Below are 19575 nucleotides of genomic sequence, written 5' to 3' on the forward strand. Positions count from 1 at the left end.
GAACTATGTAGTACATATTAGTAGAATCCAAGCCTCTTGAAAGATCCCCATTACGGAGATAACCCTCGAACCCTCGGAACATGCGGCTCCCAACCCAAATCCAACCCAAACAGAAACCAGCAGCATTCAAAACCCAACCAAGGCCGGGGCCCAGAGGCTCTTCCAATAAACCCGCCACCCTAAACGCCTAGCCCAATCCAACCCCCAAAGTCACAACCCAAGTTTAAATCCAGTAATTTATTAGCACGCATCAAGCCTTCTTATCCCCCAAATCCTCAAAATCCGTAAAACAAACCCCCCTCGCCTTCCCTGCCTCATCAAACAAAACGCCCTCCCCCTTCAACCGCGTCCTCTTCTCATCCCGGAACGACCCATCACTAACATGCTTAACCGCCATCCCCTCGCCCTTGTACCCGCCTAACGAGCCGCCGGCCGCAAGAACGCGGTGGCAGGGGACTTCGGGCGCGTACGGGTTCGTGCGCATGGCGTTGCCGACGGCCCGGGCGCTGGAGTGCAGGTATGTTGCCATGGCGGAGTAGGTGGTCCAGCGGCCGGCGGGGACGGAGAGGAGGACGCGGTAGACGCGGCGGCGGTAGGGCGTTAGGGTTGGATGGAGGGAGATGCGGCGGAGGTATTTTTGGGTTTGGAGGTTGGAGGGTTGTGGTTTTGGGTTTGTTGGGGTTTGGGATTGTGGGGTTGGTGGGGTCTTGTCTGGTGTGATTGTGGTTGTTGTGATTGTCATTTTGGCTGGTTTGGGATTTTGAGAGGTTGCTCGTTATTATGTGTTCTTGGTTGCTTTTTTTGGAGCTATGTACGTTGGTGATATGATGTCTGCTCTGGGTTTGTTAGTTGCTTATCGTCATAGTTTGGTGTTGACGCGTTTTGACGCGTTGGCGGGAGTAGAGCTTACTTGGATAGGTAGCTAGACACGTGCGATTATTTCACGAGAATTATCGGGTGTTTGAGAAGAATAAGAGAAGAAAAAAGGAATCGGTTTCTGAGTGGGGTTAGTACGCATTATAATTGACGGTTGAGGTTGAAGTAGAGCTTCTGGCCTGGAGATGTTGTTCTCAAAGTGACCAATCAGATCCTTTGCCCATACAATCTAGATCCAAGGTTTGGATTTATCCGCGCGATTTATAATCATGTTTGTCTTTCACTTTCCATGCAATGATGAATGACTTGAGGGTTGAAATGTTATGAGTCTTATGACTCATAAAATATTATTGTAGGTACTGCCTCTAGTACTGCTCTATCCAATTGCATTTACTTCAATGTTCTCGCAAAATCTCGGGACCCATACACAGATATATATGTCAACTCACTCACGCGTCATCAACATGCTCGGCAGAAGTCGAGTTCCTGTCACTTTTTGTTGCGGCCAGAATCATTTTGCCCGTTTCTGGGTCTATGCTGCCTTTCCGACTAACGGCCTGGACCATACCCGGATTCTCAGCCTTCAAACGAGCAAAGGTCTTCTCCGCATCCCAGGCCCATGGCGTCTTGGCCGCAAACAAAAGATCCATGTCTTCTAGCGTACGTTGGTTGCTCTCCGGGTACAGAGCCCAAACCATGGGGATGGTGATGACGTTGCTTGCGGCGAATACATATAGGGTCTTCTCACCAATGGCACTGAACATCACAGGGCACAGAAGAGTCTGGCGGGAGAAATCTAATTAGCACTTTCCAATCAAACAAAATAAGCTGGAAGTTGAACTCACCAGCCATCCGTTTCCAATACTCCATCCGACGACACCCCAAGCATTACCCCGAGCACGCACAGCCAATGGGAAGATTTCTGCCGGGTACAGCCAAGGCACTGTTAACCACGTCGCTCCAAAGGTCGAGGTGAAAATAAAGATCATTGAAGCTGCGGCTGCACCGTAGGAGGAAGCGTGACCCGTATCACCGGCTGCCTTAGCATTGATGGCGAGACGAGAGAAACCGCCTGCCAGGAACATTGCAATGCCTTGAACGATTGAGCCCCAATACAAAGTCCATCGACGGCCGATACGATCCAATGTAAAGACGCAGACAAGCGTTGCAAACTGGAAAAAAGGCGTTAATAAGCTGACCACTTTTGTTTGCCATGATTACGATTGAGACATACCATGTAGAAGACATTGTTCAAACCACTAATCCACTGACTCTTTGTGGAGTCAAATCCTGCAATGCTGAAAATTGTCGGAGCGTAAACGGTGACACCGGCAATACCAACCCACTCCTGCATGATCTGAAGCCAGATGACTAGTTGCACACGACGGCCGATGTGGAGGTCACCCGATTTATAGCCAAAAAGCATCGAAAGATATGAGTTGCCGTGGACGACTGTTTTCTCCATCTCTGCAATGGCCTGGATATCGATGAACTCGGCCTCGGCACGAACAAGGTCTTCGGGGTTGCTGCTGCCACGAAGGCGTTGGAGAATATACCTGGCTTCCTCCTCTCGGCCAACTTTAACCAACCAGCGAGGAGACTCGGGGAAGAACCAAACAGCGAAGAAAAGGACCAAGAGGAACAAGATTTGGAATCCAATAGGAAATCTCCAGCGGAAAGGAGATCTGCCCTCGTCGATGAATGACAGGCCGCTAACACATAATCTGGTTAGATAATGACGATGCGGGAGAATGTTTCAACAGAAGGACGCAACATACAACTCCAACCAATAGGCAAGGACAACACCAAAGATATTAAGCGTAAATTCAATCGCAATAAATTGACCTCGGGAAGTATGTTCGGCCGTCTCCGTAGCCCACACGGGGACAATAGCGTTCAAAATACCAGTGCCGATTCCGTTGACAAAACGCGCTATAAATCTTTAGGTGTGGGTTCATTAACTTAAGCGGAATTCACTTACCGCAAATCATCCAATCGTGATTTTGAGCCGAGCACTGCAGACTAGCTCCCACGATTGCCCAGATAGCACCAGCTGCAATGGACTTGATTCTGCCCACGCGATCTCCCAGCCAGCCGCCGAACAAACCACCAAACAATGTTCCCAGGTAATACACGGCCACAATTCCACCTTGCAAGAGAGAATTTGTGACTACCACGGTTGCCTCGCCATTTTCCATCTTTGTATACCCGAACTTCATAAGTTTGACATAGTCCTCCGCGTTGTTCACTCCGGACATCATTCCTTGGTCGTACCCAAAGAATAGAATGGACAATGCTGCGATGCAATTGATCGCGATGAGAAGCTGTCGCTTCTCCAACTTGTGGACGACATTCCAAGAGTGGATCCTGTCACTCATTTTGAAGGGAATAAGATCTCCAATAAAATTGCATATGTATGAGCTACCAATGAACGACGGTACGATGTGACGAGTGGGTGTATGTATAGGCAAGGGACAAAGCTGAATAAATTAAATAAGTACTCGATTCAAAAGAGAGTCCAGCCCCGCGGGGTAAATTCAAACCCAAAGTCCAAGTCGCGCAGACATCATAATGGGATCGTCGGGGCTTTTAAACGCACAGCCAAGTCCCAGACCGGTCCGAAGTGCGAATAGTGAGGAAGCTTCCCCACGGGGATCGGCCGAGTTTGATCCCAGGAAAGCAAGGAGCGACAGTCCAATATGGTTACATCCCGGCGGCACATGGAATCAAACATGTACAATGTCATGTGGTGGACTTCAATGTACCTGAATCCCCACAACTTGGAGAATAAAAACCGGGTCGGGACATTGGATCCGGTATGGGGTGTGGACCGTATGGATGACTAGAGACTGGTAGAGAGGGACGGAAGGGCGGGGCTTGCTGGCTTTTAGCCGGACAGAGCTGAAATCGGCAATCCGAAAAGGCGAAAATGGAACACTGTTAAGCCAGACAAAGCAGTTCCAATCCTTCCGCTAATGCTGGGGAAAGGGAAAGTGGTCTGCCTATCTTCTGCTAAATGGCCAATAAGATATGGGGTCCCCGCCAGAACGGAGAAAGAGCGACCCCATGCGGAGATTTCTAGACTTTCTTCTTAGCTCGGCAAGCCGCCCAGGGCGCCGGAACAAATGGCTGCAACGAGCCACACTTGTACCCAAGTTGACTCTTGATTTCTGATTTTAGCTCATTCAATCTGTATAGGAATACCTCAAATATTGAATAGCGTCAATATTCAATTCATGTTGGGAGTGGCCAAGTTTGTCATTCCTGGGGGCTGCTTTCAAGGAGTAATGAAGAATGGCAAGTATATCGGAGTTTCGCCGAGTCTAGGTCAATCCACCCATAAACGGATATACAACGGATAAGATCCTCTGGGAAGTAGCCATTTTTTTACTTTCTTTTGTTTCAGGGACCCTTTCCTGCCACACCAATTCACTGCTCTTTGAAATTTAATGGGGTTGCGCACGGTTTAAAATGGTGCTCATTGGATTTTCTTATTTAACCGACCTGCCTACTTCCTTTTGTTGTTTTCCTCTCTTCTTCTCCTTCTCCCTCTTACTTCTCTCTTATATAGCCAGTCTTGGCTGTCTCGTTTAATGGACCCTTTGGTCGTGGATCGAACTGCCTCATGACATTATCCTTCTCACTCCAATCCCCTACCTTCTCTTCTCATTTTTTTGCCTTTCCATTGCATATCTCAATCACACTGCTCTTCTTGTTTCTACTGGAGGGTTTCCGAATGAGTACCAGGAAGCAGCCAAGTGAAGGAAGAATGAGACTTGATTGAGTTGAGCAAGAGAGAAGGAGAGAGGAAGAAGCGACAGTCTGGAGAGCTCTTATATAGAGCAGAACAGAGCAGCGGACTCGTTCCAGCTAACATCAATCTGCAAACGCTCACGCGCATATGCGTTATGCAATTTCAAACAATTAGCAGGCGCCAACTATGCGTTTAGCAGAAGGAATAGTTGGCACGTTTCCCTGACAGTTTCCGGTTCTCACCTGTCGTTCTCGTCGTCATCGTCACTATGGTAGACCGAATTCTTCTTCACTCCCGATCTTCGATAATAGTCTCGGAAGTGCTCTCTGCGATGGATCCCACGATGCGCTTCATTCAACCGTCAGCATTGAGCAACTTGGAGCCATGGGCCCAGCAGCAAGCAACTGATCATGGACCAAATCCAATCCAGCTGCAAAGGGAGAGTATACTCTGAAAAACCAACCAAGCTATAGTGTCACGAGACAAGCACGGTCTGATATCAGGAACATGGGAACATGGGACCATCGGGAATTATGGATAACCTCTCTGCGATGGTTGTGTACATTGTTTCCACTTCCTGGGCACGAATAAAACCCACCTAGCGTTGATTTGGAATTATTCAGGTAGTGAAGAGCAGATAACGAACCTGGGAACCAGATGACAAAAAGACACCAACTACTAACTACTAGTAAACAGGATAACCTGGCTAAAATAAAGCAGAGGAAACTCGGGTCGAACGTCATTAGAGGTTGTCTATAGTAGCACTTCAGAGTCACCAAGTGGCCAAAGCCCGCCGAGTATAGCCGTGGAGGCGGAGACTACGGCAAACCTGACCCAACCGGGCCAACCCCATTGCAAACCCGCGGGTATCCAAAATTCTTTTGGGAAAATGAGGATTGACCAAGGCTAAAAACAACGCTAGGCATTCCAATGCTTCCCGGGGTAAGATCTGGCCGGGTAGGTGGAGGCGGAAAAGGTCTTCAAATTTCCCCGGGGCCCGGCGTCATACTTGGCTTATTCCGTGGCCGACTGGTGTATAAATGACCCAGAATTCTACAGGCGGCTTCATGTCATTAAAAACCAGTCCTTTCCCTGCTACCCCCAATTTCCCGATAACGCTTCCCAACATATTCAAGACCCCATAATAACACGTTAAGAAAAAAAAAACAAAAAACAATTAAACAAAAACAAAAGCGGCATCGTCATCCGGCAAAGGTGCAGGCACCTTACCGAGTCGACCCGACTGGCTTACATAACTCCCGCCGGCGGTCAATCTCAAAATACCGCAAAAGCTCAGTCCTCTCTTCCCGTACCCTCTAAAGCACACCTCCCCTTTTGCGCAACCTTGTCATCCTCCCCTCCAGGTGATTTCCCGTGGAGGCTTAACTTGTTATATTGAATCCTTCATCTTTTAATTCCGCCAATCGCTATGTTCCGCGCCGTCCTGCCTCGCGCTGCGCCGAGGGCGAGCCTCCGCGCTTGCGGCCCTAAGGCTGTCCCTTCCAGCTTCATCGCCACTCCCATGCTTTTCGTTGGCTCAAAACGCGGCTATGCCTCTGAGTCCGGTAAGTCATTGCTTAATTCTCCGCAATCAAGAGACTGAGAGTTTTTCCTGCTCTTCCCGGATGCGATCGCTAACTTTCCGGCCCTCCGGACAACAGGAGATCACGACTTGGTCATCATCGGTGGTGGTGTTGCCGGTTACGTTGCTGCCATCAAGGCTGGTCAAGAGGGTTTGAAGGTATGCATTTCCTTTATTTTTCAGCTTCCAGCTACTCCATTCCGCAAAGGATCGTGGCCAATCGCCGCCAATCGCCGATCAACATAGCCGGATTTTCGTTGCTAACTGAAGACCTTTGCAGACCGCATGTATCGAGAAGCGCGGAAAGCTTGGTGGTACTTGCCTCAACGTCGGCTGTATCCCCTCCAAGTCCCTCCTTAACAACTCCCACCTTTACCACCAGATTCTCCACGACACCAAGAAGCGCGGTATCGAGGTCGGCGAGGTGAAGCTTAACCTCGCTCAGATGCTCCAGGCTAAGGAGACCTCCGTTGAGGGCCTCACCAAGGGTGTTGAGTTCTTGCTGAAGAAGAACGGTGTCGACTACATCAAGGGTGCCGGTTCCTTCGTTGATGCCAACACCATCAAGGTCGACTTGCTTGATGGTGGTGAGCAGACCCTGCGCGCTAAGAACATTATCATTGCCACCGGCTCCGAGGCCACCCCCTTCCCCGGTCTTAACATTGATGAGAAGCGCATCATCACCAGCACTGGTGCTCTTTCCCTCCAGGAGGTCCCCAAGAAGATGATTGTTATTGGTGGTGGTATCATTGGTCTCGAGATGGTAAGAAAACCTTCCAAGTGCTAAGGCTACTAGGCTTTCCACAATACACACAAGTGGGTTTTTTTTTTATCTAACTTTATGATACGCAGGCTTCCGTCTGGTCCCGTCTCGGTGCTGAGGTCACCGTTGTTGAGTTCCTTGGCCAGATCGGTGGTCCCGGTATGGATGCCGAGATCGCCAAGCAGGCACAGAAGATCCTCGGAAAGCAGGGCATCAAGTTCAAGACCAACACCAAGGTCGTTAAGGGTGATGACAGCGGTGCCACCGTCAGCCTCAACGTTGAGTCTTCCAAGGGTGGTAAGGAGGAGACCCTCGATGCCGATGTTGTCCTCGTTGCCATTGGCCGCCGCCCCTACACCGAAGGCCTGAAGATTGAGAACGTCGGTATCGACAAGGACGACCGTGGCCGTCTTGTCATCGACCAGGAGTACCGCACCAAGGTTCCCCACATCCGTGTCGTTGGTGATGTCACCTTCGGCCCCATGCTGGCCCACAAGGCCGAGGAGGAGGCCGTCGCTGCCATCGAGTACATTAAGAAGGGTCACGGCCACGTTAACTACGCCGCCATTCCCTCCGTTATGTACACCCACCCCGAGGTCGCCTGGGTTGGTCAGAACGAGGCCGAGGTCAAGGCCTCCGGTGTCAAGTACAACATTGGTTCTTTCCCCTTCAGCGCCAACTCCCGTGCCAAGACCAACCTCGACACCGAGGGTACCGTTAAGTTCATTGCTGATGCCGAGACTGACCGCATTCTCGGTGTTCACATCATCGGCCCCGGTGCCGGTGAGATGATTGCTGAGGCCACCCTTGCCATTGAGTACGGTGCCTCCAGCGAGGATATCGCCCGCACATGTCACGCCCACCCCACTCTCTCCGAGGCCTTCAAGGAGGCTGCCATGGCCACCTACTCTAAGCCCATCCACTTCTAGACGCGTCGCGGTACCTTGATATCCTCTGAACCCATGTACTACTTTTTTGCCTCTTTAGCCTAGCACAGCTAGCAAACTACATGTAGCATTTCATGTAATCTTTTCCTATGTTTATTGTTTTTTTTTCTTGAAACAAAATATAGAACCATTGAATCTAGCGGATCAGTTTTTTAATCTCATGATTTACTACATACATTACAAACTTCTTAAGGTTGGGATTTTCCCCTTCACCTGCGGCCCAAATAGGACGGTGGGGCAATCCGGTGTGCATAAAGAACACGACTGCGGTACTAGGTACTAGATACGTTGAGAGAGAAAGCCAATCAAAGAGGAGTGGGGGAGTGGGACTGCCTGGACCCCAGATGGGTGGAATTCCATGGATTATTCCACGGCCTTAGCGGGCTTGAAAAGCTTCATGTGTATATCAACACCACATTCTAGAACGAGGTTCCAAGGTTTGCTAATTCATATTACACCCATATCCCAGGAAATGAACGCCATGAGCAAACTCAGTTCCCCCGACTAGAAAACCACGCTGGGCTGCCCACATCTTCGATCAAATTTAATATCGAATTTCAGACAGACTATCCAATCTATGTGGCCTCCGCCAAGAACCTTTCATATCGACTCTTGCAATTCCGACGCCAGCTCTTTCCCCATATTATCATCGGAATTCCCATCAACGTGGCAAGAACAACCAGGATACCGAAAAAGGTAAATGCCCAGCCATAGTTCGTGACGTCGATGAAAGGCTGAACGGAATACGAGATTGCAAAATTTATCAGTGAAGAACAAATCGCGAGTACAACAACAAGCTCGCCGGAGATCTGAGGCAAGGAATGGATTAGCGTGAAACAAAAGATCGGGCAGTGTGCATGGGGTAGTAGGTAGTTGCTCACTCCATCGAAACATTCCATCGCGTATGCTGTTGCCATACTTGTCAAGGACACTTGTTGGGCAATCAGGCAGCATAGTGCCACGGCGATACCTATCCAGTGGTCACCGTTTGTAGCAGCCCAGCCGTACAGAAAGTAGCCAATGGCGCCAAAGATGAAGGGAAATATGTACGTCCAGAGACGCATTTCCGGCTCCTTGTATCCGTTGTTTCGTCTGGCGAGGAATAGAACCACCCAGTCGGATAACCAGCCAACTCCCATGCTTTTACAAATCGTCAGTAAAATGATACGATGGGCGAATGTCCGGGAAATGAGGTTGAGACATACCCTAGTATGTTTCCAACCAGAGCGGCGAGGAAAATTAGCCCGGCAGATCCGGCACTCCAGTTGTATGGGGCCTCTGTCATGATTTCAGAGATGGTGTTGAAAGTCACGATGCCTGCGGTACACCCGAAGGCAAACTGGATACCAGCAAGTACGATGTTTGGAAATGCGAAGAGGTAGAATGGACGACGAAAGTACTGGAACCAGGTTGTATGGTCATCTGCAAAGTAGTGGACTAATGCGATCTTCTGCAGGTAAGTGCGGGGTGTGATATCTTCTCCAAGTGTGTTACTTGCGACCTCAGAGATGGGGGAGCCTAGTTGATTCTTTTTCTCTGGATCGACCCGATCTTCTGCACCTTCCTTGTCGTTTGAGGGTTCAGGGCGTGTAGTTTTGAATCTATACCTTGGGAACATGGTGTCATCGAAGGTGAAGATAAAGAGAACGATCAAAACACCCTGGAGAAGTTAGAATGGGCTCCAATATGGAATCGAGGGTTTCCATACACATGCAATGGCAACAGTAGGAGCGCACCAGCGCCAGCCAACTCCATCCGAGATATATCCACCCAATATAAGGCCCAAGATAGATCCAAGCTGCTGGAAGAATATGTAGAACGCAACCATTCGGCCTCTTTCATGCGTGAAGAAGACATCAAAAATCTAGAACTGATTAGTCTAACCTTTAGACAGCTGATTTTATATACACTCACAGTAAGTTGAATCAAAGCCTGATACGCTGCAGTACCTACGCCTTGCAGTGCGGATACAATAAAGTATTGAGCCACTCCGTGGTAAAGGCCTCCCCATATACTACCTCCGCAGAGGATCAACAAACTCAAAATGAACACGATCTTGCGACCATATTTCATCGCTGACGGGATCCATATAATGTTGAAGAAACCCAAAAGGAGATAGTTGAGTGCGGATCCTCCGTTCATGTTATTGATGCTGACGCCGGTATCGTCGGAGATTGTAGTCCAGCTTGCGCCAGTGTTGTTCTCGCCAAATGAGAACACGCATGCATAGGCCGATATGAGGATGAGGGACCATAGCTTCTTCGTGCGCGACCAATTCTGCATCCGGGGGTTAGTTGTTGATTTCTAACCTTGGGAGGTTATACCATATACGATACTGACCAGTGGATCGGCTGGCGAGTTTGATGGCTGTGGTAGCAGAACAATATCTTGGTGCCCGGCATGGGCTGCATTTCGTAATGCGTGAGACTCTGTAAAGGGGGTTTCTTAGACCATTACTTGATGTTTGAAGTTTTTTGATTTGAACATACCATCCACCAAATATACTGTGCCAGGAACATCGGTAGAGACACCGTTTTCAAGGTGAATCATTGTGATGGTTGTTGGCACTTGTTCTTGGAGAAATGTGCGACTCGAGTTCTTCTTATAGAGCCTTGAGACAACCGGGTCTCTCGATGTGGTATTCGTGACATGTCTAACGATTGGAGAGATTGGTCGGCATGAGCCGACTCGCTTGAGATCAAGGTTCTGCTGGTGTAATAGATAACGAGCATCGTGAGGGGTAAGGGGGGATGGAAGCTCCAAGCGACAGCATTGACAGCAAAAAGGTAGATACCATTGGCTTCAATATAGGCCGACCCGAGGCATGATAAGGTCAAATATAAGAATGTGAGGAGAAGCAGTCGATTACCCCGGGTTTTTGGAGGGTCGGAAGGTCCAAGCGAAGGATTCGTATCGATAAGCGGCAGATGTACACAAAGCGGGCCGAACTCCGCTACTTTAAAAGAGCGGAAATGGAATCATGTTTATTTGGTTTTCCATTTCCACTCAACTTTTCATTGGCGCCTTTCGAAGCTGAGAGAGAGATAGTACCGTCAATATGTCTGAAAAACCGCTTAGCCATGCCTCTTCGATTCTGATTATTGGTGCTGGGACTTGGGGATGTTCAACTGCGTTGCATTTGGCTCGTCGGGGATATACAAATGTCAAAGTGTTGGATCCCTACCCAGTCCCATCAGCAATTGCTGCGGGCAATGACGTGAATAAGATCATGGAACACAAGGAACTCAAAGGTCAGAGCTTATGCAACATATGTCCCAGGAGAAATTCAAAGCTGACATCCCACAGACGTGAACCCCGATGCGAGAAGTCTCGCTTTTACAACTTGCAGTCGAGCGGCATTAAAGGGTTGGAAAACCGACCCCGTATTTCAACCATATTTCCACGAAACAGGATTCATTGTCTCGGGGCACACCCCAGCTTTAATCCAGCATATCAAGGACGAAGAGATCGATCCATCCGATGCAGAGTTCATTTCGCTCGAGACAGCGGAAGATTTCCGCAAAACAATGCCACCCGGTGTCTTGACTGGAGAATTTCCAGGCTGGAAAGGATGGTTCAGCAAGAGTGGAGCGGGTTGGATCCACGCCCAGAAAGCAATGATCTCGGCGTACACTGAAGCCCAACGCCTGGGAGGAAAATTTATAACGGGCACGCCCGAGGGCAAAGTTGTCACTTTGCTTTACGAAAATGGCGATGTAGTGGGAGCCCAAACAGAGGACGGAGTCTGCCATCGTGCCGATCATACCATATTGGCCGCGGGCGCTGGGAGTGATCGACTGCTTGATTTCAAGAAACAGTTGCGCCCCACTGCATGGACCTTGAGCCATATTAAAATGACTGCAGAAGAGGCAAAGCTATATCGAAATCTTCCAGTCTTATTCAATATCGCAAAGGGATTCTTCATGGAGCCCGACGAGGATAAACATGAGCTTAAGATCTGTGATGAACACCCCGGATACTGCAATTTTGTTTTCGATGCTGCACATGATGGAGAGACGCGGAGCATACCATTCACAAAGCATCAAATTCCCTTGGAAGCCGAAGCCCGAGCTCGAGATTTCCTCAAGGATACGATGCCGCATCTTGCAGATAGGCCCTTCTCCTTTGCAAGGATTTGCTGGGACGCTGATACACCCGATCGTGCGTTCTTGATTGATCGTCATTCCGAGTATCACTCTCTCCTGGTTGCGGTGGGCGGGTCGGGGAATGGAGCGATGCAGATGCCGACCATTGGCGGTTTTATTTCCGATGCTTTAGAGGGAAATCTACAGAAAGAACTAAAACATGTTGTAAGATGGCGCCCCGAAACGGCAGTGGATCGAGATTGGCACTCTACGCAGAATCGATTTGGAGGGCCCGACAGGGTCATGGACTTTCAGAAGTTGAAAGAAAATGAATGGACTCGGATAGAAGAGAGTGAATCGAGTAAGCTATAGACACAATATTCACAAATTTTAAGCAGCGTGACATCCAGTCAACTTGGGCGCATCCCTGGAGCCTGCTAAGCAGGGTCATCAATAGCGTATCTGACTCTCATTCCTCAAGCCCCAAGATGAACAAAAACTCGTTGTCTTGTGTGCACATGTGTTCTGTCGCAAAATGCACAAAAAGCAGCGTGCTATAACGTAAAACGCAAAACGAAACGCAAAATGGTTTTTTTTCGCGCGTATCCTAACAAAACGCCAACACGCATGCTACTAGTAGATAAAAACTTTTCATACCAGAACCGCTTTCCCCTGTTCCCTATTATCAGTCACTCCAAAATTTATACAACGAAGTACTCATCAACTGTTCTCTTCCAGTGGATTGAAATCTCTTAGAAGCTCCCAGTGTAACTCTCTGGCTAGATCTCGAGTGTCCAGCCACCAGGTGAGCTACTGATCCTACCGTATTTACTACAAGTATGTCATTCTTAATATCACTCCCATCATCTGTGAAATCATTCAAACTTTCTTTCGATAAAACCATAAATCAATGTTGAAATTCGACAGGGATTTAGGCAAAATAGGTTTAAATGACTTCAATTTCAAAAACTTGATCAAGTGCTGGCAACTTAATCAGTACTAGTGAATGCACATACTCCCATATCCTTCTTTGTGACCTCCGCTTCGGGCCTAATATCAAAATCAAAGATATCCATCGGCACACTAAGAGTAGTACAAGCGTTAGGGATATCCACGATACCAGCAATGTGTCCCTGCACTGGGGCACAGCTCAGGAGCAAGTAGATCTGATAATCATCATACCCGAATCGTCGAAGGTATTCGATGACCCGCAGGCATGTCTGCCGATAAGCAACCGTCGCATCGAGATAATGCTGCTTGCCATTCTCGTCAACCGAGAATCCTTCAAATGTGAGGTAGCGCCCAGGGCCAAATTGGGGCTCGACGGGTCCCGCATGGAAAATTGGCGACTTCATATCCAGCTTCGCCATGCCATTTTTGATGACCGAGAACTTCAACGTAATCACACCTGCCATTTCAATGGCGCCGCAGAACGAGATCTCGCCATCTCCCTGGGAGAAGTGGAGATCTCCAACGGAGAACTTCGCGCCTGGGACATGGACAGGGAGATAGACCTTGGATCCGCGAGAGAGGTTTTTGATATCGCAATTACCTCCGTGCTCAGGACGGCCCTGGTTTTTCTCTCAATTAGTCACCCGCATGGTCAATAGAAATAACCGATCTAAAACATACAGGGATTGTTCGTGCTCCTTCTTTTGCGACCTTTGCCTTGATGTCCTCCGCAGAGCTGCCTGCATGGGTATTCGTGGGGTTTGGCGGCTGAGCAACGATCCGACCTTCAATGGTATTCGCAGAGATAAGCTCCCCCTCGCGGCGGTTCCATTCGGCAAGGACTTCCGCAGAAGGGGCGCATCCCAGAATTCCTGGATGAATTAAACCAGCAAAGCGGACATGTGGAATGTGCCGCGAGGAGCAGAAGATTCCTTCAAAATCCCAAATCGCCTTTGCACTTAAGAGTATCGAATTAGCACGTGTCAAATCGCGGGCGAGACAGGAAACCTACGCCTTCGGGTAAAGCTCATCCAGGAAGCCACCGCCATTTTGCTTGTCAAAGATACCGGTAAAGCCCCACGGCTGCTCTTGGAAGGGTTGGACGTCCTGGATCTCGACCACCAAGACATCGCCGGGCTCGGCGGTCTCGATGTCGAATGGACCAGACAGATAGTGGATTTCAGTAAGATCAACGTTCTTCACGTCGTCGGCCGAGTCATTGTTCCCGATTTGACCCCCAGTCCAGTCCAGACACTCGATTTTGACGACTTCATTGTTGGCGATCTGCCCACAAGCCGGAACTATTGCCAAAGAGTAGAAGGTTAGTGACACGATTCCTTGAAGAGTTTGGTATTAACCCACTATCGGGATGCCATCGATTCTAGTCTGAATTAGTTTGCGTAGTCCATGCGATCTGAGGAGATGGTCCATACATGTAAGCCAGGCTGCTCGCGGGCATGCTTCTCGAGGTCGACCTTTAAGGCAGTACGGATTCCCTTGATACCCATACTTGTCAAATGACTGATTCAAGGCGTTATGAAATTTGTGTGGTAGACAGTGAGTATTAAATTATGACACTTTAACAAGGTCGTAATGCGCTCAGAGGAAAAGGAAAGGTCGAGTGGAAGTGGGAAATGCAGAAGAGATAAGGAAGTGCTTCTCCGCAGAGGGGTAAATGGTACATTCCATCATGGGCTTTATCTCTCCAACTTTAGTGTTCAGTCCCGATATGACGGAAGTTTGGATTGGCCAGGGATTTAGGAAGCTTTCATTCTGATCCAATAGATGAAGTGACAAGCGAGAACTTCCAAACATCAGTTGTAGCAAGATACTAGTAGGCTATTCGCGCCTGAGAAACAAGGCAACAATATATAGTCAGAACATAATTTACCTCGGAAAAGGATATTTTGGCTATAGAGGATCGTTGTATATAGTCCAAGACTACGGTGCACGTGCTTGTAGAAGTAGACACCGCTCTCGGTGGGAATGATCGCGGCGAAGGCTTCGGCTGGATAGTTCATTCGGGCTGTTTTCGAGCCAGCTCCAGCAAGCAATTAGTCCCTCCACATGGAGGGTAGAGGATTTCATTGAGTTCAGGAATTGGACTATGATCAACGAAATAGAGTCCAATCAAACATTTGGGGGCTTGATGGAAAAACGGGAATAATTTTGGGCCGGTGCGCATGGCTACATATTATTAACTCTTGACCATATGTACACGCCGGGTCCTGCGGGATGTTGTTTTGTAGAAAGACGAAGACTTGAATGTAGAAATTTTCTGAACTCTTCATTAGAATGACGTTTCAGTGCTTATCAGATCATTCTGGTTTCAACCTAAAATACCAGAAAAAAGTCCCGAACCAGTAACTCCACTAGACATAAGCTTCTATACATAGGTCACTCTACGCAACATATTTCCGCTCCCGGGTGGGGCTTTCCTATCTTAGCTGCCGCCGCTTTTATGAGGGCGCTCAGAGTCAGGCTCACTGAGTAAATATCAGTCCGGACTCAGGCTCAGTGAGCTGCTCATTCCTATCACGTGATATATCGGTGAGGTCCAATTGGCAATGAGCGCTCAGTGAGTATGATTGGCTGCTCACTGATCCATCACTGATTACTCAGAGACTGATCAGAGGCACCTATCGAGCACTCAGTCAGTCCACGCTCAGTCCAAACCCAAAGGAGCACTTTACCCCATAATAACCCGCATCCCGGTGAAATGAAATGCCCTATGTGATGAAACAGCCGCGACCTGCACGTTTGAGCGTCATTGCTCCCGGTCCACAAGCTGATCATTATCTCAGAGTAGTCAACACGACAACGAGATGACCGTTGTTATGACTGCTGTTGAGAGACCAATAAATTACTTTGTCCAAGCGCGGAATTACAAGACAGCACGGAGTACGGGGAAATCTACCGTTGACGACTGGGACGCCAAGGACCCCTACCAAGACGTGTGACTCCGACTCCCAAGATGCATAAATCTTTATGCAAAATTCACAAATATGAATATTTATTAATAATTCGACTGCCAAAAGAATCATCATACTCAACTTAGTCAAATCTGTAGGACATCTGGATCATAGAAATATATATATATGGTGTTGGTGAGGATGGTGGTGTTATGCACGGGGGAAATATATATCTTCAATATACACCAACGTTACAAATCTACAGAGAATATTTCCTAATTACATGTAGAAAGGATTATATAAGAAATATGAATGAATTAGGTAGTTCTATAGAAGGATTCTAACCTAATTGGGTAATATTCTAGAAGGGATCGGTGGTGTTGAACCCCCAAATTAGGAAAGATAGACCCTTTTCTTCATACATAAAATCTTCCAGATTCTTCCTAATACAGTACGGATCTACTTTATGCAAACCCATGGGGAATGCACATGTCTAGCCCCGGATAGCTTGTATATATATATATTGTCTAAAACTCAGTATATTATTTCGATATTAAAGCCATTATTTGAATATTTAAGCGAGAGTTAAGCGAGTAGCATTAGAAACATCGCCCTGATGTTCTTGCACGCCGTAATAAAAGCATTCAATATTCATAAATGAAGCTCGACGGGTTTGGGATTGAGATATTCCTGTATGTGATACTAAATACAATACGGGCGGGAAACAGGGCGGTGAAATTAGAAATTGAAATTGGGTTATGGCACTAGGGTGGTACTTATCGGCCGCCATACTGCAGGGTCGTTAGTCCGGTTCCAGTTCTACATGTGCAAACTGGAACCTGGGACCCGGATGATCCGACCCCAGCACTAGGTTCCGAACGACGGAACCGGGACCGGACCATGTCGAAGCCTAAGTATTACCATAACTGTGGATTTACCATAACCGGACGTACAATAAGCGAGAGTTGACTGTAATTAGTACAACACTGGCTAAACTATGGGAATGATAAAGCAAGAGCTATCGTTGCCTCTATCAAAGCAATGGATGGTGTGAAGACCCGTATTTTTGCCATGTGCGCTCTTAACAGCTGGAATTGGGAACGGAAGGATTGGGTTTCCAGCAATTGTCAATTCCATGATATCATTCTTCTGTAGGGAGGTTAGTATTTGAGATGTCAAGGTGAAGCAAAGAAAACGAAGACGAACCTTCCAAAACATTCCATAAGGCCGAAGTGGAATTTCCACAAGTCTCTTCTCACCCTTCGAGAGCGGCAGAGCCTTCTTACACTCGTAAATTGGCTCAAAGAGCGTTGAATTCTCGCTCTTGCCATCCGCCCTGCTTACCCGTAGCCGGCCCTCCGGTCCCCAATGGAAAAGCATCCCCACTTTTTGCATTCCAAAGTACCAGTCATGCAGTTGTTTCAAAAGCACCTGCACAAAATGACTCTGAGGTCGAATGGTTAGGGTACCTTGCCGATACGATGACTTTTGATTGTAAGAGGACATTTGGACGAACAGGTCCATGTCCGCGTCTTCTGAACAGGAGACTACAAGCCTTGCCAGAAAGTATCCGGTGGTCTCCATTGCCTCGGTAATGCGAAGTCTGAAAATGGCACTTCCTCCTTTTGGGTTGTACGAAACGGAAAATTCCTTTCCAGCAGATGAATCTTTAGTCATGGTTCCATCGGAGGTGAGAAATAGCTTGGTGTAGGCGGTTCGGGCAAGAGGAAACTCTGTTTCCGGGCGGCTGACAGTATCATCTAGAGTTGAAAGCCCAAAATTCAACACGGTCATCCTGACTTTCGGTGTAGCTAGCCAGCCGTTGGTGACATCCCCCTTGAGGTAGTGATCGAAGAAACGTTTCAAATCACGGGAAGAGGAATCAGCATAGTAATCGGACCATTCTTGAGTGTTGTGTACTCGAAGCCATTTAGGTAGATCATCAGGCAACGCTCTGTATGCTCTGAATGTACCAGGGGTGTGAACTGGGTTCGTCCATGTAGCCGTCAAATAAGTCGGGACGTTTATCTGCTCGCACTTTGCTTTCTTGTCTTCCCAATAGTCGTTCCAGAGTTCGTTATTTCTTAACACGGCACCAACATTTTCCACCTTGCCGTAGCCACTGAAGCGATCTGAATCTCTGTTAGAACAACAGCGACAGGTCGATGGATGCACTTAGGCATTTGGTCAATTGAAGGGGTTTTACCAACGATCCAATCCTGAAACCCGGTCCAGGGAATACCTCCTTGACAAACAACATCGCGGTATAGGTCTTGCATCCCTTCCCTATGTTTGATGGTCAGACATGGTTGACAAGAGTAGAGGAATGCTGAGAATGAATCTTTTGAACTCAGTTCAGCCTTAAAATGGAACATACCAAGGAGAGATTGCAGAGAGGCCCCTTGGTCGCAGACTTGCAATTTTCCATTGTACCATGGCCAACCAACTGTTTCCGGTCAAAGCCACCTTACCGGTGCTCCAGGATTGCTCTGAAACCCAAGTGACAAATTCGGCTCCATCCTGCGCTTCCTGGTGGCCCATCATAACCAAGTCACCCTCGGAAGTATATGCGCCGCGAGCATCGACGTTGACTACAGCATATCCCTCTGTGCACCAGAAGGCAGGGTCTGGTCCCTCCCATTTCTGAAGGCCAGACACCCAAGAGCTCGGAACTCCCGCACGAAAGGGGAAGTCATCTAGCATGGTGACTCCGCCCTGTTTACCGTAGGGACTCCTACCAAGTCACGATGGTCATCAGTAAAGAGAGCCACTTGAAGAGTGAATTTTGAAGAGAAGTATCTCTGCAACTTACCAGGCAACCAAAGCTGGGACCTTCTCCAACGGGTCTGAAGTTGCTGGGAGAAAAACGTCGCAATAGAGTTTGACACCATCTGAGAGGACCATAGGGATACTTTCATGCATGTTGATGTCGATGGGCAGTGGCTTAGCACCTTCCATGACTTGCTGCCCTGCCTTGTATTCAACAACGCGTTGCCGGAATCCAGGGAATCGGGCCTTGGGTTCATCAGGAGACATTGCAGGCCGAAATTGAGCAAACTTCTCAGCCTGCTCTTTTGTCTTCATGGCCTGGACCAGGAAAGACGCGTGCGCAGCATCGGAAGGCATTTTTGGCTAGATTGATGGTACGAGCAAACACCTTTGTGGACTTTCTTCTGAGATGTAGAATGGAATTCAAAAGCTTCCATCTAGAAGAATAGAGCTGCAGATGCGTAGAACCATCGGAACTTCCGGGTTCGGATCCAAACTCAAGTTCGGCATATCTCCACGGCATGTAACGCTCTAACAACAGCCTTGACGACGATCATGCTCCGGGGTTTGATAACGATCACATCACTGGAACCGGTGGAATTCGCCTATCATTGGATAATCAATCCCCACAATGCCTTGAGTAATATCAAGGTGGAGACTCGCCCCCGTCGGCCCCCCTCCAGCCCCGTCGGCCCCCCTCCAGCCCCGTCGGAACCTAAAACAATACTTGGCTTCCTCGGCTCCAGTCGATCCCACTAAGTCCGCTTTACATTCACGCAAAAGCCATTGTGCATTATCGAAAATGAGACGAAGGCTGTATCGCCGACTCGAACAAGCTTTTCGGGTTTCACGGACTTGACGGGAGATAAATGAGAAGTCACAAATACCCGAATATAAAGACTATGCATTTGATAGTATTTGGATAAGTTTTTGGAT

General features: G+C 48.3%; 6 protein-coding genes across 6 annotated transcripts; 2 read left to right on the top strand and 4 right to left on the bottom strand.

Annotated features, from left to right (window-relative positions):
* Window positions 1–250: 250 nt before the first annotated feature.
* N7466_005868 (uncharacterized protein) lies at window positions 251–3254 on the bottom strand (the record flags this gene model as incomplete). The annotated part of the gene is made up of 6 exons (XM_057165265.1): window positions 251–747; window positions 1370–1658; window positions 1722–2048; window positions 2111–2588; window positions 2655–2808; window positions 2858–3254. 6 exons carry the CDS (start codon window positions 3252–3254, stop codon window positions 251–253), a joined length of 2142 nt encoding a protein of 713 aa, XP_057020864.1.
* Window positions 3255–6059: 2805 nt separating this feature from the next.
* Window positions 6060–7904, top strand: N7466_005869 (dihydrolipoyl dehydrogenase; the record flags this gene model as incomplete). Its single annotated transcript, XM_057165266.1, has 4 exons — window positions 6060–6195; window positions 6292–6371; window positions 6493–6975; window positions 7065–7904. The coding sequence occupies 4 exons, from the start codon at window positions 6060–6062 to the stop codon at window positions 7902–7904; spliced, it is 1539 nt and encodes a 512-aa protein (XP_057020865.1).
* Window positions 7905–8497: 593 nt separating this feature from the next.
* Window positions 8498–10472, bottom strand: N7466_005870 (putative MFS transporter; the record flags this gene model as incomplete). Its single annotated transcript, XM_057165267.1, has 6 exons — window positions 8498–9062; window positions 9128–9582; window positions 9631–9786; window positions 9837–10199; window positions 10263–10351; window positions 10412–10472. The coding sequence occupies 6 exons, from the start codon at window positions 10470–10472 to the stop codon at window positions 8498–8500; spliced, it is 1689 nt and encodes a 562-aa protein (XP_057020866.1).
* A 508-nt stretch (window positions 10473–10980) lies between these two features.
* N7466_005871 (NAD(P)/FAD-dependent oxidoreductase) lies at window positions 10981–12379 on the top strand (the record flags this gene model as incomplete). Its single annotated transcript, XM_057165268.1, has 2 exons — window positions 10981–11173; window positions 11229–12379. The coding sequence occupies 2 exons, from the start codon at window positions 10981–10983 to the stop codon at window positions 12377–12379; spliced, it is 1344 nt and encodes a 447-aa protein (XP_057020867.1).
* Window positions 12380–12996: 617 nt separating this feature from the next.
* N7466_005872 (acetamidase/formamidase family protein) lies at window positions 12997–14466 on the bottom strand (the record flags this gene model as incomplete). The annotated part of the gene is made up of 5 exons (XM_057165269.1): window positions 12997–13578; window positions 13640–13916; window positions 13971–14259; window positions 14321–14339; window positions 14392–14466. The coding sequence occupies 5 exons, from the start codon at window positions 14464–14466 to the stop codon at window positions 12997–12999; spliced, it is 1242 nt and encodes a 413-aa protein (XP_057020868.1).
* Window positions 14467–16860: 2394 nt separating this feature from the next.
* Window positions 16861–18996, bottom strand: N7466_005873 (uncharacterized protein; the record flags this gene model as incomplete). Its single annotated transcript, XM_057165270.1, has 5 exons — window positions 16861–17019; window positions 17077–18002; window positions 18077–18156; window positions 18248–18604; window positions 18683–18996. The coding sequence occupies 5 exons, from the start codon at window positions 18994–18996 to the stop codon at window positions 16861–16863; spliced, it is 1836 nt and encodes a 611-aa protein (XP_057020869.1).
* Between the last annotated feature and the right edge of the window lie 579 nt (window positions 18997–19575).

This window comes from Penicillium verhagenii, assembly GCF_028828195.1.
Source record: "Penicillium verhagenii strain IBT 33310 chromosome Unknown utg000006l_segment0_segment0, whole genome shotgun sequence".
NCBI classification, from domain to species: domain Eukaryota; kingdom Fungi; phylum Ascomycota; class Eurotiomycetes; order Eurotiales; family Aspergillaceae; genus Penicillium; species Penicillium verhagenii.